The sequence below is a fragment of the Anopheles arabiensis genome, chromosome 3 (genome assembly GCF_016920715.1).
Source record: "Anopheles arabiensis isolate DONGOLA chromosome 3, AaraD3, whole genome shotgun sequence".
Classification (NCBI taxonomy): domain Eukaryota; kingdom Metazoa; phylum Arthropoda; class Insecta; order Diptera; family Culicidae; genus Anopheles; species Anopheles arabiensis.
The window spans coordinates 27,027,740-27,042,076 of record NC_053518.1 but is presented as its reverse complement, the minus strand read 5'-3'; the positions used below and the strand labels follow the sequence as shown (position 1 = coordinate 27,042,076).

Genomic DNA, 14,337 nt, shown 5'->3' with positions numbered 1-14,337 from the left:
GCTTTTTGTTTTCAACCCTCCACTGCTCGGGGGCTTAAGCCACTGCGAGACACGGCATGTTGTGTGTATGGGAGTTTTGTTGGGGTTTAGAAAAACAGAGCGAAGCGAAAAACAAAAGAGAGGAGAGCACATATGTGTATGTATGTGTGTGTGTTTCGTGAACGGAATTGGGGTGCATGGGGGGATGGGTTGAAAACCACAGCAAGCGTTTGGATCACGTCATCGCTGTCTGTTGCAGTTGTGCCCGCCAGTACAGTACGCTACAAAACAAAATGCACCAGGGCCCACAAAACCCTGAAACAGTGTATGGCAAACAATTTAAAGCATTTTAATACTTACACAAAACTGCTCTTAATTACCTTCGAAGCACATTTTTCGGAAGTGGAAATTCAGTTGCAAACGTCGCACCACAACGTGTTGTCTACACGGCACACGCTCGGAAGGGCCTCTGCCATCGTCGTCCCGGGTCGTCATTAATGAAAGGCATACCTTTATTAATGTTTCCCGCCTGCGCCATGCGCACACAAACGCGAGTCCACAAACAAAACGTCTACGGCGAAGGAAAACCCCAAAGCGGAATGTAAATATGATGTCCTTCTCCTTTTCACAGGTGTGTGTGGTTGCTCCCAGCGTCGTCGCTGTGGCTCGCCGTTGTAAAGGAAGGTTCAAATGAGGTCAACCGAAACGACCAACTGCGGCGGCGGCGGCAGCGGCTGGTTCGAAAATAGAATCCAGCGGTGTCAAACCCCTTATTCATACCATATTTGGAACGTTTTTATTTGGGTAATAGGACCGTCCATAAATTACGTAACGCTTTTAGGTAAGCGAATCGTGACGTTTTCTAGAGTAAAGGATTAGTTTTCTAGAGAGGGCGTTGTAAATTTAATTTAAAAAAAAAAAACGTTAAATTAAGCTCAAAATCTCTTCATTGTTCGTATTTCAGTTAAAATTTAATTTCAGAGATTCTAGGCAATGAATTTGTGACATCATTGTCCGTTTCTGGGGCGGTTTCTTGAACATCGATTACTTCCCGGTTTGATGATTTGTGTCTAAAGATGTCCTTTTTAACGTCACATAATCCATGATTGGCTCCTATTTCTCAAATTGCCACATTTCTTTCGTTTCGATTGTTATTTCTGTACAGAAAAATAAGGTCACCAATCAGGAGATTCTATTCTATTTCTAGGTATTATGTTTTTATTTATCTTTTTTTCATAAATTTTTGTTGCATTTTTGTTTTTACTCAGGAAGTGTGGATGATGCACTAAAAAGTACGAGAGATTATCTGTTTTTTTTTTCTTGTCCACAACTAGTGCAAGAGGGGAAGCCACTGTGTGTAACACCATTTTACCTCCTTCTTCTTCTTCTTTGTACGACCGTTGTACGCAAGAGTTTGTGAAACGAGGACAATTTTCCTACTTATTTCCCTCAAACTATCGCTCTTTCACATTACACGTGTCGGAGGCGGTGGTTTTATCAGCACTTTCTTCCTCTCTTTTTGTATTGAGATCCAGCTGGCAGCAAGAAAACTCTCCTCGAGTGCGCACCACCCGCAACGAGTGGTGATGAGTATCGGATGAGAGATTTAGATCACACAACATAAATAATTTAACCTAAAACTGTTATAAGATTATCGATGCGAACATACACACGCACCACACTTTACTGCTGTTTTGCTATTGCTTTACTTTTTTCCGCTTCCTTTAATCGGATTTTGTGACTGCCATAGCCAAACGGTGTGTTACATTTGCCTTTTCAAAATAAAACACACATGTCAATCTATATTTTTCAGGAGAATATCCTATTGCTCTGGCGAAGGATTGACTAAGGAACAAACTCCTCGTGACGATGATCTACACACCCTGTGGGGTACACATCAATTGAACGTAATTCGACTAAAACAAGTGGTCTAAACATTCGAGCCAATTAGTAAACGTAGGTTTCACGCCTTTTCCTAGTGCGTAAGGATAATTTCATTCTATATAATTCAGAGTATGAATCCGATAATTGTAATTACAAATGGGGGAGGAGAGTACAACAGTATTTGTTGTCCATACGATGGGTGTGTGTTGTTCACATTTTGTGGCGCTTATGACAAATGTTTACAAAAATGAAAGTTGCTTACATTGCTAATATATATTCGCTTCGCACGTTCTGTGACTTGTTCATTGCCTCCAAGCTTCGAGACACTTTGTTAATGGGGTAGGTTCACTAAACACAGACTCATTGCCTAAATGGTTTCGTCGAGACATGTGGGGCGAAGAGGAATAGATACTGGTGTTTGTAGTAGAGCATGCCGGTCAGGCTATTTCCGTTCACTTCTGAACGCTTGGCTTTACAAACAATCTCTAAAGATCTGCTGGTGTAGCGCTTCGTTTGTAGCTAAAATTGTCACTTTTAAAATCCTTAATCTCCTTTCGAAACTGAATCATCGCATAGTTTAGCTTCTACTGCTATCCTTCGCGTGCCCCTTTTTAGTTTGAACTTAAAACATACAACCATAGATCCACATATATATCTAGAATAGGGTCGTGCTACTGTGGGGTAGGCTCTCATTTGTGTGTGGCCTTTGTGATGCCACTTGTCAAACCATATACACAACAGTTCCATTAGTTTGGCTTAAATGCTAATTGAAATTATTTCTCTTTAGTTCATCATTGGCCTTTTCTTGTCTTCCACACACACACACACACACATGAGCCTGTGCCTGGCAAACAGTTTTAAGGGAGAACTTTGAACCACCAAGCGCCCAACCGCCGGTCGTCGGTCCGGTTCCGCCTTAATACCGACCACGACCACCAACCGGCGACCGTGAACGGAAACGTCCGCCACCGCCACCACCACCGCCGCCGCCGCCACTGCTACGACCACCACCATAACCGCCACCGCCTCCGAAGCTGCCGCCACTGCTGCCGTAGCCACCGTCGCGGCCCCCATCCCGACTGTACCCGCTCGAGCGTCCACCACCGCCGCCACTGCTACCGTACCCGCCGTCAAACCGGCCGGAGCTACGGCTCCCGCCACGGAAGCTGCTACCGCCGCCGCCACTACTGCCGCTCCGGTAGCTCGAGCCGCCACCGTCCCGGAAGCCACCGCGCGACCCATTCCGGAAGCTACTGCCACCGCCACTGCCACCGATACTGCCGCCACCGCTGCCCCCGTTGCGGCCCGGCGGCCCGCGGAAACCACGCGAGGCGCCGCGCGGGTTGCGCCGGCCCTTCGAGATTTCGACGCGCAGCTTCGAGCCGAGTATGTCCTGGCCGTTCAGATTGTCGCAGGCCGTTTCCGCCTCCTCCTTGTTTTCGAACTCAATGAACGCGAAACCTGGTGGATTGAAAGCTACCCAGACAGAGTTCAATTTACCGTACTTGGTGAATTCGCCCTCGAGATCCTCCTTCTTCACTTTATCGGTCAGGTTGCCGACGTAGACGCGCGTGCCCTTCGAATCGCCCATCGTTATTTGCCCTTGCTGTTTTTACGGGGAAGAGGGTTGCTGCTCTCGCCTTCCGCTATCCGCTGCTGCTTGTGCTCGCGTGTGTACCGGGGTTCGTCGCTGAACGCTGTTTAAATCAAATCAAACAGTGTGTGGTTTTTGTTTGGTTTGGTTTGTTAGACAGTTCCCTATGCTTCGCCCAAAATTTCGCCTTCTCTCTGACTCAGTATTTCCCACCCCTCCCAAAACAGAGACACACAGACAATACGTATCGTCTACTAGGTGTAGAGGATAAGAGCTTTGTAAGTCGCTAGTAAGGTTTGCTTACACGCTACAGGATCGCAGACGATGGCTCTGGAAGATGCGTTGACGAGGACGACGAGGACTGTGAGGAGTGTTCCGTATCGCACGCTCTCTTATCTGCCTCTCTCTCTATCTCTCTCTTTGTCGACGATGCAACTGTTGCTGTTGCTCGAAGAAGCTGTCGCAGAAGATCGCGCCGTTAACTACTTGCTCTAGAGCACTCGCTCTCTCTCTCTCTTCCTTTCTTCCTTCGAAGAACGTCGTAGCGCACACGCGCACAAGGAGGGCACAGAGGGACAGGTTGAGGTCACACTGCCAACTGCGCGTCGATGCAAATGCACAGCGCCCTGCACTTTGCGTGTGGTAGGAAGTAGTAGTAGTAGCGCAGTAGTAGTTCGTCGACGTGTTTTACTGTGAAATTGATCAGAATAGTGGTTCGTAGCGAAATAGATTACTTGTAAGACAATGGCTAAGGTAGTAGTGGTAGAGATGATGAGATTTTTGTTTTTTTTTTTTTGTTTGTTTGTTTGTTTTTAGATTTGATTGTTGGTTGGGTATATTGGGCAGGGTAGCTTTTAGAGTTCAATTTTCTAGGTTTAAAAGCAATGTCAATACGTGTGATAAAAGACGAGCAGGTTGCGGATTTCGACATCAATTCGTATCACGCCAATTCTGAACGGCAAAGGTAATGTTTACAGATCAGTTAAGATAAACGAAGAATCAAGAGTAATGTAGGGAAGTTACAAATGCATTGCAAATTATGAAGGGAGCGTTACGAAAAAGCTAGGCACTGAGTACATTCCAATTTGACGCTATCTATAACTCTTATCAAATCTCTTCTCATACAGATAATAGGTCCTATTATCAAGCATGCAGCACACAGAGTTATCATAAACCATACGATATTACGACTATTTTTAAATGACCTGGTGCATTCTTTTTTAATGACACTTTTTTGCAAAATTTAATGGAAAACATATCGAAACAGATAAACGATAATGATAAACTACTCAAACAAAAATTGGAATTTTACTTCAAACGCAAATCTTACAAATGGAATCTTTCTGTCTATTAACATGCGAACGGTAACACGTCTTCTGAATAGATTAAAACGATGTCCTTTACAGGGATAGATAACGAATAATGATACATGATGATAAGCTTTTCCGTGTTTAAGGATAGGAACGCAAACACTATCTAGAGGACGTAGAACGTAGAAATTACAGAAGATGTAAGTTTCGTGATGAGTTTCATGGTGCAAGCGCTGTAGTATAATTTGCGTAGATAAACCAATACGTCGAACGAAAACTGAAGATTATGCGGTGGTAGAAGAGAAAGAGAGAGAGATTGAGAGAGAGAGAGTCGGATAGAGCGCGCTTGTAGGCGTTATCGTAGGTGCGCAGTACTCCTGTTGTTGTAGCATCTTCTCCAAGGGGGGTCTTTTTTTATCGTTACAGAAAGCAAGCAGCCGATCACGCGGATAAAAAACGGATTGTTGGTTGGGCGAGAGCAATGCGATTGTGTGCTGTTGAGGACCATAAATGAAGAATTATGCGCGAGCGCGGTATTTGTACACGGTTCCAGGAGCGAGATAGGCACAACAGCAGGAACATCTGCGCCAACCAGAAGGCCAGTTTGGTCAAGCTTTTGTCGGAATCTGTTTTTCTGAAGAGAATTTTCACTGCATCATCAGAAGGATAATGCAATGGTGTTTGGAGCATGGTGCGCAATATTTGGAGATTGTTTTCTTGAAATGTTCGTCCAGAACTAAACTGCAACAAACTGAACTGGGTGTGTTTCGAATTCTCGGTACTCGGCGCAGTGATGGATGAATATGAGCGGTGGGCAGTTGTTGTTTTTTTTTTTTTTTGGCGTTTGGTTGCATCGTCGTTTTGTGTTTGTGTGTGAGTAAGTGTTTGTTGACTTGCATTCTACGAGGAAGATAGGAGGAACGCGGTTCTAATTGTGCACAAGCGGCTTGCTCGTTCTCCAACACCATGCATTGTTGTTGAGTTTGACGGTCAGAGGATTGGAACGTTGTGTTTTATATGTCGTCGTACTGGCGGGGGCCTCATGTCATCCTTATCGAACGTCTGGGGGTTCGTCGTTTGCGGGTCACGGGTAAATTAAACGCATAACAAAACTATACTCGATGCATAAACGGTAACGAAACGGAACGAACGAAAGTTAGATGCGATGTAGAAGAGACGGTCACACACACACACACACACGCGCACGACGGTAGGATGGTAGGATCTCTTGTCGAAGGTGCTCTGGAGGGAGATGTGGCGGAAGCGAAGGAAAGCTACCAAAAAATCGTAGTGTAGTAGTATAAGAAGTAAGTCCAGGGGTCGGCACGACTGCCCACAACAGTAGTAGTAATAGTAGTAGCAGCGGGAACAATTACGCATTTTAATCTCTTCGCTTACAGCTGGGAAGTGTCTTTGCAGTGCCCATTCAGCAGGAGAAAGGAAGCATTGAAGAGAAGCGGTATAGCAACACTCGGAAGGTATAGCGCCGTAAAAAATGATAAAACGATAGGACAGCAGGCAAGCAGGCGGTGGTTTGTTTTGTTTCTTTTTGGCTATTCACTTGAAGTTTATCACGTGTCTACCACGCACACAGTCAAGGCATGCTCTTTCGTGGGTATCGTTCTAGTGGTTCGAAGAATTCTCCAATCAGTTTTAGGATGCTGTATATTCCAGAGAAGATTTTTCCCGAATGGTTTCGTAGCTTGTTGCTTTCCAACGGGAGTCAAATGCTTGAAGTAGTGCCAGCAAAGGTAGTGCGCTGTAAACGAACAGTGTTCAATCATCTGTGTCGAAACTGCGCCAAAGTAACACATAGTAGGCAGGGCAGGGAGATGCACACGTTCGAAAATAGATTTCTTGCTCTGGTCATCAGAGCGCGCAGCCCGAGACCTGGTTGGAAAGCTTCTGGTGGCAGATGCCAACCATTAAACAACTCTCCGAATGTTGTGCACAGGAAGGAAACCGGTCAGCCAGACCAGTTTATCACACGCAATAGGTAAAGCGAATAGACGAACCAAAAAGGAACGAAAGGAAATTAAATGCAATGGAAATGCAATGAGAAAAACCAAAAAAAGGGAAAAGACCGAATATTATTTCATTCGTCACACGAACTTCCTCATCACGAGCTGTGTTCGAATAGTTAGGGGCGAAAGGGGTAGGAAGAAGGTCGTTTATGATAGTGGTGTGTGGCGTGCGGCGCTTGCGCACAAATCTCACACAGATTTTCGCCGCAAATGCGCTGCAAAACGCATTAGAAGCAAAGGGGGTAAAAAATAGATTGAAGCAATGGGTGGGGGGGTGGAGTGTCAGGCCTAAGCCCTCGCGGGAGGCGTTATGAAAAATTGCATGTGTGACCCGGGGACGAGCGTGCACACATACACACGAAAGACCGTTATTTTAAGAACAAACACCCGGTAGAGTGTTGCTGCTAAGTCACGTCAACTCAGCAGCTGCGACCGGATGATACAAAAATCTAACCAAAAATGTTCCATTTCAGGAATTGTCATTTGAAAAAGAATTTTCCCTTCGTCCTTGGGCAGCGCTTTCGGGGTATTATCGAATCAATATCTTTCTCCCCAAAAACTCAATATCGTTACAGCAAGCACGCGCAGTGGGTGTGAGTAAAGGAGGGCGAGGTGGTGATTGCCAATCGGGACACGGAGGAGAGGTAGGTAGCATTTGGCCTGTTCGTTCGTCTTTTCTCCTGTCGTTAGAGCGCTTTTAATCGAGGAACGGACGGGAACGGACAAAATCATACAGAGGATAGTAGTTTTCTGGTGTTCGGGTGGTATTTTTTTTTTTTTTTGGCTGGGCGTTTCGAACGAAGAGAAAAACTAGATTTTGCGTTTTTTTTTGTGGTGGTGGAAATGGTTACCGTCGTCGTAGGTTGGGCGATTATCGTCGACGAGCGGGCGGGCGCACGGGGCACGGCTTAATGGCGCGCGTAGAAGGGTGGATGTGTGTAGGTGGAGCGCAGCGGAGCAATACGTTCGATGTCGTCGGAAGCGGCCGAAGAAGAAACGGAGTCTGGGCGGCAGGTGCGATGAGTTCCGGACAGTTCCGGACAAAACAGTTGGTTCTATTGTTCGTTCAATAACCCTCGCTCTGTGCGGGTGGGTTCTTTTTCCTTTTCGTGCTGATCCGATGTGTGGTGAAAAATCGATAATACGCACCACCACCACCACAAAGTGTGTGAAAAAAAAGATGGCGATGCTTTGCTTTGGGCTACCCGTGAGTGTTCACTTTTCTGTGTTTCAATTTTTAGCACACTGAGCAGGGTCAGTGTGAGCTGCGGTAGATCACAAACTGGTTTTAAAACGTTTCGAGATGGATTTTGAGAGTATTCACTGCTTTTACTCGATGGCAAATGATTTTCAATGCACTTTTTCACTTGAAACGTACGGAGCACTCTTGAACATCGACCGAACGCTTGCCCTCTTGTTTGGCAAGTGAGAAGGAAAGTCTACACTGTCAAGGGCGTCGCTTCAACAACAACTCTACACAGCGACGGAGCTGTCTAATCTGCTGAAGTGCACGCTACACGTTACATTTTGCTAAGCGTAGCAAAACTGAGCAACATTTGTTGAGCACCGGTTGCAAATATTTAACTTAATTGTGAAGTGATAAACAATTAAATTGCATCAATTATTTACTTACATAATTATCCGGTGATAGAACTGCTTTGCAGTCTTGGCCTACCTCGGGAGTGTCCGAAACCGCTCACGTCTCGCGTTGGTCTTCGTCTGCCAATAAATTATCCCAGCCTTAAGCCCGTGTCTGCCCAAGTATCACAAATCAACTCAGCGACCATTCAACGGATTCTAAACGGCTCAAGCTCTCAACTTAAAGGGAATCTAAAAAGAGTTCGTTAAGCAGACGGTGCACGACTGATGCATTCTAAAAATAGCAAAAAAAAAGCTGGTGGCGCCATCTGTTTGTGAGATACCCAACCAGTGGAGCTTCCTCGCTTGGAGAAGAGCTTTCTCATTTCCTCTGTACTGTTGTATGGTTTCGCATTGAAGTTATGCATCTTTAGAACTAGAACGGCGATACGATTGTTTAAATACTAAACTCCAATTTAAACCACCAGCACTGAAGCAAGTGAGATTTGAGTAAAGGTCGTTGGTGTTGATACCCATGTATCTGACCACACGACCATTCATATAGATTTTTACTCGGAAAGATAGAAGGCTATATAGGTCATGATTAGATGAAACTTGCCGAAACACATTGCAAGAAAAGGACAACAAAATAAAGATGGGTAGTAATACGCCATCTATTGAGCAAACAAGTGAAGCGCTTTCATTTTTTTTCTATGGATATTCAATTTTCCAGACGTTTAAGCTTAATCTGTGGCGCTTGGGCATCTTCTTCTCAAGCGTAGCTAAGAGGGTTTCGTCAGAGTTGGACAATGTACATGTCTCAGAGGCGTATGCGAGTACTGGTACTATCGTCGTCGTACCACCGACAAACCGACGTGACACTTCGAACAAGATGAGCTTGAAAAGCTGCCTCCTTATTTCAAATGAAAATACGTTAAACACTAGCGCCATCTCTATAATGATTCGCTTACTACACTGACACAGAGAAGAAACTGCTAAATCCTTTTTTTGTTTTTCTTCGCAAATTCCAATGCGTATTGTTTTATATACTTCTAACATCTTTTGCATTGAATTGGAAACTTATAAAATGATTTTCTTATACTTATAAAATCTTATAAAATGATGATTGGGTGTTTTGCCCAATAATTCTCACAAAATCTTGCATCACACTTCCTTCGCAATTTGTATTTAGAAAAGTTGTTTACATCGAAGCAGCAGTGAACAGAGCTTACTTTGACAGAAGTGATCGCCTCAGTGGTAAATGTCAGCACTTTCGGGTGGGACACTTTTGTAACGCCAGTGTCACGTCGGTTTGTCGGTGGTCGTACAGTCAACTTCATATAATTTTGATCCAGAAGTTCGATGGGTCGGCTACTGGCAATCTGAACGTCACGCATACGTACGGTTATTTATTATTTATTGGTATGCCAATTACCATTGTTTAAAAGGCAAGGAGATTCGTCAAGATGAATTCAATGTGAAAACATCAACGGCATTTACTTGAAGAACTGAGCTACTTTTCAAAAAAATTGCTCACTTCTCCCAAACGCTTGAACTGTCAATTCCACTTTGTGTAGAGTTGGTGCTGCCAAAAACCGCAAAAACAATATAGCTTGCATTTTGTGTACGAAGACAGTCCGGGATAAATTGGAACTAATTTAAGGGGAAAATATTTAACATTTCCGCTTCAAAATGTCGCTCTCGGCGAATATAAGTGTCGAGGCACCGATAGAAAATCAAATACAGGAGATAGCCTACGATGGTACAGAGATTTATCAGCTGTAAGTAGACTTGCGGCGACCAATCCACACACAACCCGCGCTCGTATTACCGTGCTTTTCATTTCTCCTCTCCCCTACGTAGCCCGCCGACCCTCTCGGAACATCTGGCAAAGTGTGCCACCAAGATCGACTTCAGCAAAACCTCCAGCGATATCGATCTGCTGCAGCAATCAATCAAAAAGGAGGATGAAAAGAAGGAAGAAGAATCGAAAGACCCGAAGGAACAGTTCCAGTCGAGCCTGTGGCCCTGGGACTCTGTACGCAACAAGCTGAAGGAAGCGCTGACGGAAGTGTGCGTACTGTCGGACGTACTCAACATTGCGAAGGAAAAGCGCTACATGGTGCTGGATCCGATTCCGCAAGAACCGCCGGAAGTGAAGCAGATGGTGCTGGTGTACGCACGCAAGAAAGCGCTGGCCAGTGCGGCCAACATACTGCAAAGCGGGGTGGAGCGGCTGAAAGCGGTCCAGAGCGACCAGGGCGTAAGCCGCTCCAACTCGACCGATTTCCACATCGAGCTGCTGCGGTTGCGGCGCAACTGGAGGCTGAAGAAGGTTTCCAACACCATCATCGGCGATTTGAGCTACCGGACGGCCGGCTCGAAGTTTATGCACCCGGGCATGTTCGAGGTGACGAAGGCGGAGGACGAAGAGTCCGGTTCGCCGCCGGCCAGCCCGTCCGGGTCGGGGGCCGCCGGGACGGTTGCCTGCCCGAAGATCAACTCGGCGCTGCGCGTGAACGTGCCGACCGAGCTGCAGGGTGTGGCGTTCATCAAGGTCATCACGCAGAAGGACCAGGAAGATCTCTGCACCGCCACGGTCAACATGATGGGCTCGACGCAGCTGGTACCGCAGGCCGGCGCCTGGCAGCAGACGCTCGAGTACGCCCAGAACGTGCTGTTCTGCAAGGAGCTGTTCAACCAGTTGGCCCGGGAAGCGGTCCAGCTGCAGGCACCGATCCCGCACGTCGTCGTGGGCAACCAGATCCGGGCGACGCTGCTCCCGGGCATCCAGCTCATCATCAGCCTGTGCCACTCGACGTCCTCCGATTCGAACAACAGCTCGGAACCGATCAAAGATCACGACCACGTGCTGGAGCACAGTTTGCACCAGCTGCTGCGCGAGTTTCACCACAAAAACACGCACCACCCGTTCCCGCACCCGGCCAGCGGGCCGCTGGGCCCGAGCAAGAAGCGTATGCTGGCCGGGCCCTCGGCGTACGATCGGCACGAGCTGCTCGAGATGACGAAATCGCAAACGCTGCTCGAGCAGATCATTGCCCAGGCGCAGCACATTTTCACGCGCCGCCGCACGCAGTACGTGCTCGATACGGTGGCGCGGGACGTGAAGGATCCGATGATTACCTCGCACTGGAACGCGATGAACAGTCCGACGATGTCGTGCGTCAAGATTAACATCACCTCGCACGGGTACGATGCGAACCTGCGCACCTCGCTCGTTATTCACGTGAAGGAGCGCTCGCTGAAGTGTATCTGTCGCGACGGGCGCATCATGCACATGTCGTACGAGCCGCAGGAGCTGCGCGATCTGATCCTCTGCCAGATTAGCCAGCACCAGATCGTGTGTTTGCAGAATCTGGCCAAATGCATGGCGTGGCAGATACTGTCCAGCAGCAGCCATCTGGGCATTGGGTCGGTGGAACCGCTCGGCAATGCGAGCTCGTGCGTGCTGGCGTCGCCGAACAGTGATCGGCTGATTGCGGTACAGGTGCGGTGCGATTCGCAGATCGATGTGAAGGTGTTTATTGCCCAGAGCCCGGCGAAGGACTTTTTCCCCGGTTCGTTGGTGCAGGGCCGCCACTGGGAGCATTTGGGTGGACATTTTAAGGAGGTGCGGTTGAGGAATGCGCAATTTTGGGGGTTTGAAAGTGAAGGTTATTTAATGCATTTCGTGGTTTTTTTATTCGCAGGTCCGGTTTGATAAGATGGAGGGCAAGAATTTCCACAACAAAATGGAGTTCCTGATGGCAAGTCTCACCAGCCAGTCGTAGTCGGATCCGCATCGGAAGGTGGCAACAACGGCATCATCAATCACTTCATTCATTAACACATTCTTCCATCACTATCGTATTCGAGCTCTACTGAACGCGTAAATTTGTCATTTCGATTCAATTTAAACATAAAAAACTTAAATAATAAAAAAAACAGTAATTTAAAAACATATATTCAGAATATTGAGTTAATTAGGTTTAAACTATCATCTGAAGTTAGGAAAAGCGTCTCATACATGTAGTTCTAGGTATAATAATTTATTTTACAAAATATCCTTCGAATGTGTGTGTGTGTGCACAAACCTATCAGCCTTGAAGGTGAAATTGGAAGGGACGTCTCTCTTCCACCACAGCGCTAAACCCCAAACCCCGCCATTTACGTACCCTCGTAGCAGTACTTCTCGTCGTACTCGAGCTCGAACAGCAGCTGCTGTATTCGTAACCGCGCCAGCAGATTCTTCTTGTTCGGTAGCCTTCGCAGGATCGGTGCACAGGACAGCAGAAACCGTTCGTCCGGATCGGTAATGCCTAACCGTGCGTCGGACTCTTTGCTTTCCTCCTGCTGGACCGGTGGAGGCGGTGGCGGTGGCGGTGATGGTTGTTGCTGTGCTAAAGGTGGAACAGCTGCTTCCTGCTGCACCGTTACCGGGGAGGGAGAGGACGATGAAGCGATCGAAACTGAAGCCGAGGGAAGTTCGGTCTTCAAACGCTTGCTTGGTAGAGATTCGTTCAGCTCCGCATCGTCATCCATTTCCCGCCCGTCGCTTTCCAGGTGCTCCGTGTGCCACTCGAGCGGGTAATCGTTGTGCTGTGGCTGTTGCTCTTCGTACAGCTCCACTTCGTCTTGCTCGGCTTCGTCGTCCGTGGTGGTCGCGAGCAGATACTCCGGGCCGGGCAGTGGACTGTACGGCAGTGGTTGCAGCTGCTCCTGCTCTTCCTCCTCCTCATTAGCGTCCTCGATCTCTTCTTCCGTGTCTTGCTGCATCGTTTCGTCCTCAATGGGCATTTCCTGCTTGATGGGTGCGTGCATCACTTGGAACACCTCCTTCCCGTCGTGCGTTACGTACGAGACGGCGATCGTTCCATCGAACAGCTCGTCGTCACTGTCGACCTCAAGGTAATCGATTTCCTCGTCATTCTCTATACACTGACTGCACTCGTTGCTCGCCTCAAAGTCTCTGCAAAGGGGGACAAACATGACTGTAATAATACCGTTTCGCAAAATCGCACCACCCCACTTCTACTCACTCCTTCCGGGAGGACAGGTACGGCAGCATAAACTCCAGCAGCCGGTAGTGTATCCACGCCTTCCGCTCCGTCTCGTTCTTGTTGCGCACCGTTTTGATGAATGCGTCGCGCATGCTGCGCCACCGCTTCTTGCATTCCTGCTCGGACAGGTTCATTGCCAGCGCCACCTCGATCCAGGCGTCGTTCCGCAGGCTGATGCGCCTATAGTCCTGGTGGGTGGTGTTGTACAGGATCGGGCGCTTTTTGATTTCGCTCACAAACTCCGCCACGTTCACCTTCACAAAGTGGCGCTTCGGGGCGCCCGTCCCGAACCCGTCCAGGCTGAAGTGCAGCTTGTTTGTGTTCGCTATCGTGCGGTACGTTTTCGCCGGCAGCTTTATGTACCGCATCTCTTCTAACATTTTTGTACAGCAACACTGTGGTGATTGTGATTGACGATGTCGGTGTTTCAGAAGATAAACGGCATGTGCTTCCGATGGAATAAAACAAGGGAAAAACGTACAGAAAACTGGGGATGGATTTGTTGTATCGTGTGCACGCGAAAAAACGTAAACAATGCTTTTCGATGGAAACAGAGTGACCAGAAATACCGATTTATCTGTATTCCTACCGATTTTTTATATGCCTACCGATTCACAGATGACCGCCATAAAACTACAGATTTTTCATTTATGCTACCGAAAATCGCAGATATTTGTTTGTTATTTTTTTATATTTGTCGTTTAAGCTTAATCTGTGGCGCTTGGGATGCTATTTCAAGGATTGTTAACCACATTTGTTACTTAACGAGCTGATGCCCCAAGTGTCACATATCCACTAAACGACCACTAAACGGCTTCTAAACGACTCAAGTTCTCTACCTAAACGGAATATAGAAAGACTTCGTTTAGCAGACGGCAAACGACTCATGCATTCTAAAAATAGCAAAA

The 14,337-nt window shown here is 47.2% G+C and overlaps 3 protein-coding genes across 5 annotated transcripts; 1 reads left to right on the top strand and 2 right to left on the bottom strand.

Moving 5' to 3' along the window:
• Positions 1-1,169: 1,169 nt before the first annotated feature.
• On the bottom strand, positions 1,170-8,223 carry LOC120900004 (RNA-binding protein Rsf1). Of its 3 annotated transcripts, XM_040306468.1 has the most exons (3): positions 7,643-8,223; positions 3,762-4,147; positions 1,170-3,560 (listed from the first exon to the last, which is right to left on the bottom strand). In XM_040306468.1, exon 3 carries the CDS (start codon positions 3,452-3,454, stop codon positions 2,780-2,782), a length of 675 nt encoding a protein of 224 aa, XP_040162402.1. In that variant the 5' UTR covers positions 3,455-3,560; positions 3,762-4,147; positions 7,643-8,223; the 3' UTR covers positions 1,170-2,779. The 3 variants fall into 3 exon arrangements, with proteins under 3 accessions (XP_040162402.1, XP_040162401.1, XP_040162403.1); XM_040306467.1 differs by having other exon boundaries at positions 1,170-4,147; XM_040306469.1 differs by lacking the exon at positions 3,762-4,147.
• A 1,674-nt stretch (positions 8,224-9,897) lies between these two features.
• LOC120902974 (mediator of RNA polymerase II transcription subunit 17) lies at positions 9,898-12,332 on the top strand. Its single transcript, XM_040312106.1, has 3 exons — positions 9,898-10,150; positions 10,233-12,000; positions 12,080-12,332. Exons 1-3 carry the CDS (start codon positions 10,062-10,064, stop codon positions 12,158-12,160), a joined length of 1,938 nt encoding a protein of 645 aa, XP_040168040.1. The 5' UTR covers positions 9,898-10,061; the 3' UTR covers positions 12,161-12,332.
• A 65-nt stretch (positions 12,333-12,397) lies between these two features.
• LOC120902975 lies at positions 12,398-13,963 on the bottom strand. Its single transcript, XM_040312107.1, has 2 exons — positions 13,409-13,963; positions 12,398-13,338 (listed from the first exon to the last, which is right to left on the bottom strand). Exons 1-2 carry the CDS (start codon positions 13,807-13,809, stop codon positions 12,537-12,539), a joined length of 1,203 nt encoding a protein of 400 aa, XP_040168041.1. The 5' UTR covers positions 13,810-13,963; the 3' UTR covers positions 12,398-12,536.
• Positions 13,964-14,337: the final 374 nt, after the last annotated feature.

Excerpts from the sequence above, each read along its gene's own strand:
- LOC120900004 (XM_040306467.1), bottom strand. The coding sequence starts at position 3,454 with ATGGGCGATTCGAAGGGCACGCGCGTCTACGTCGGCAACCTGACCGAT.
- LOC120902974 (XM_040312106.1), top strand. The coding sequence starts at position 10,062 with ATGTCGCTCTCGGCGAATATAAGTGTCGAGGCACCGATAGAAAATCAA. Across the intron at positions 10,151-10,232 it reads GGTACAGAGATTTATCAGCT|CCCGCCGACCCTCTCGGAAC; the intron begins GTAAGTAGACTT and ends TCCCCTACGTAG. Across the intron at positions 12,001-12,079 it reads TGGGTGGACATTTTAAGGAG|GTCCGGTTTGATAAGATGGA; the intron begins GTGCGGTTGAGG and ends TTTTATTCGCAG.
- LOC120902975 (XM_040312107.1), bottom strand. The coding sequence starts at position 13,809 with ATGTTAGAAGAGATGCGGTACATAAAGCTGCCGGCGAAAACGTACCGC. Across the intron at positions 13,339-13,408 it reads TACCTGTCCTCCCGGAAGGA|AGACTTTGAGGCGAGCAACG; the intron begins GTGAGTAGAAGT and ends CCCCCTTTGCAG.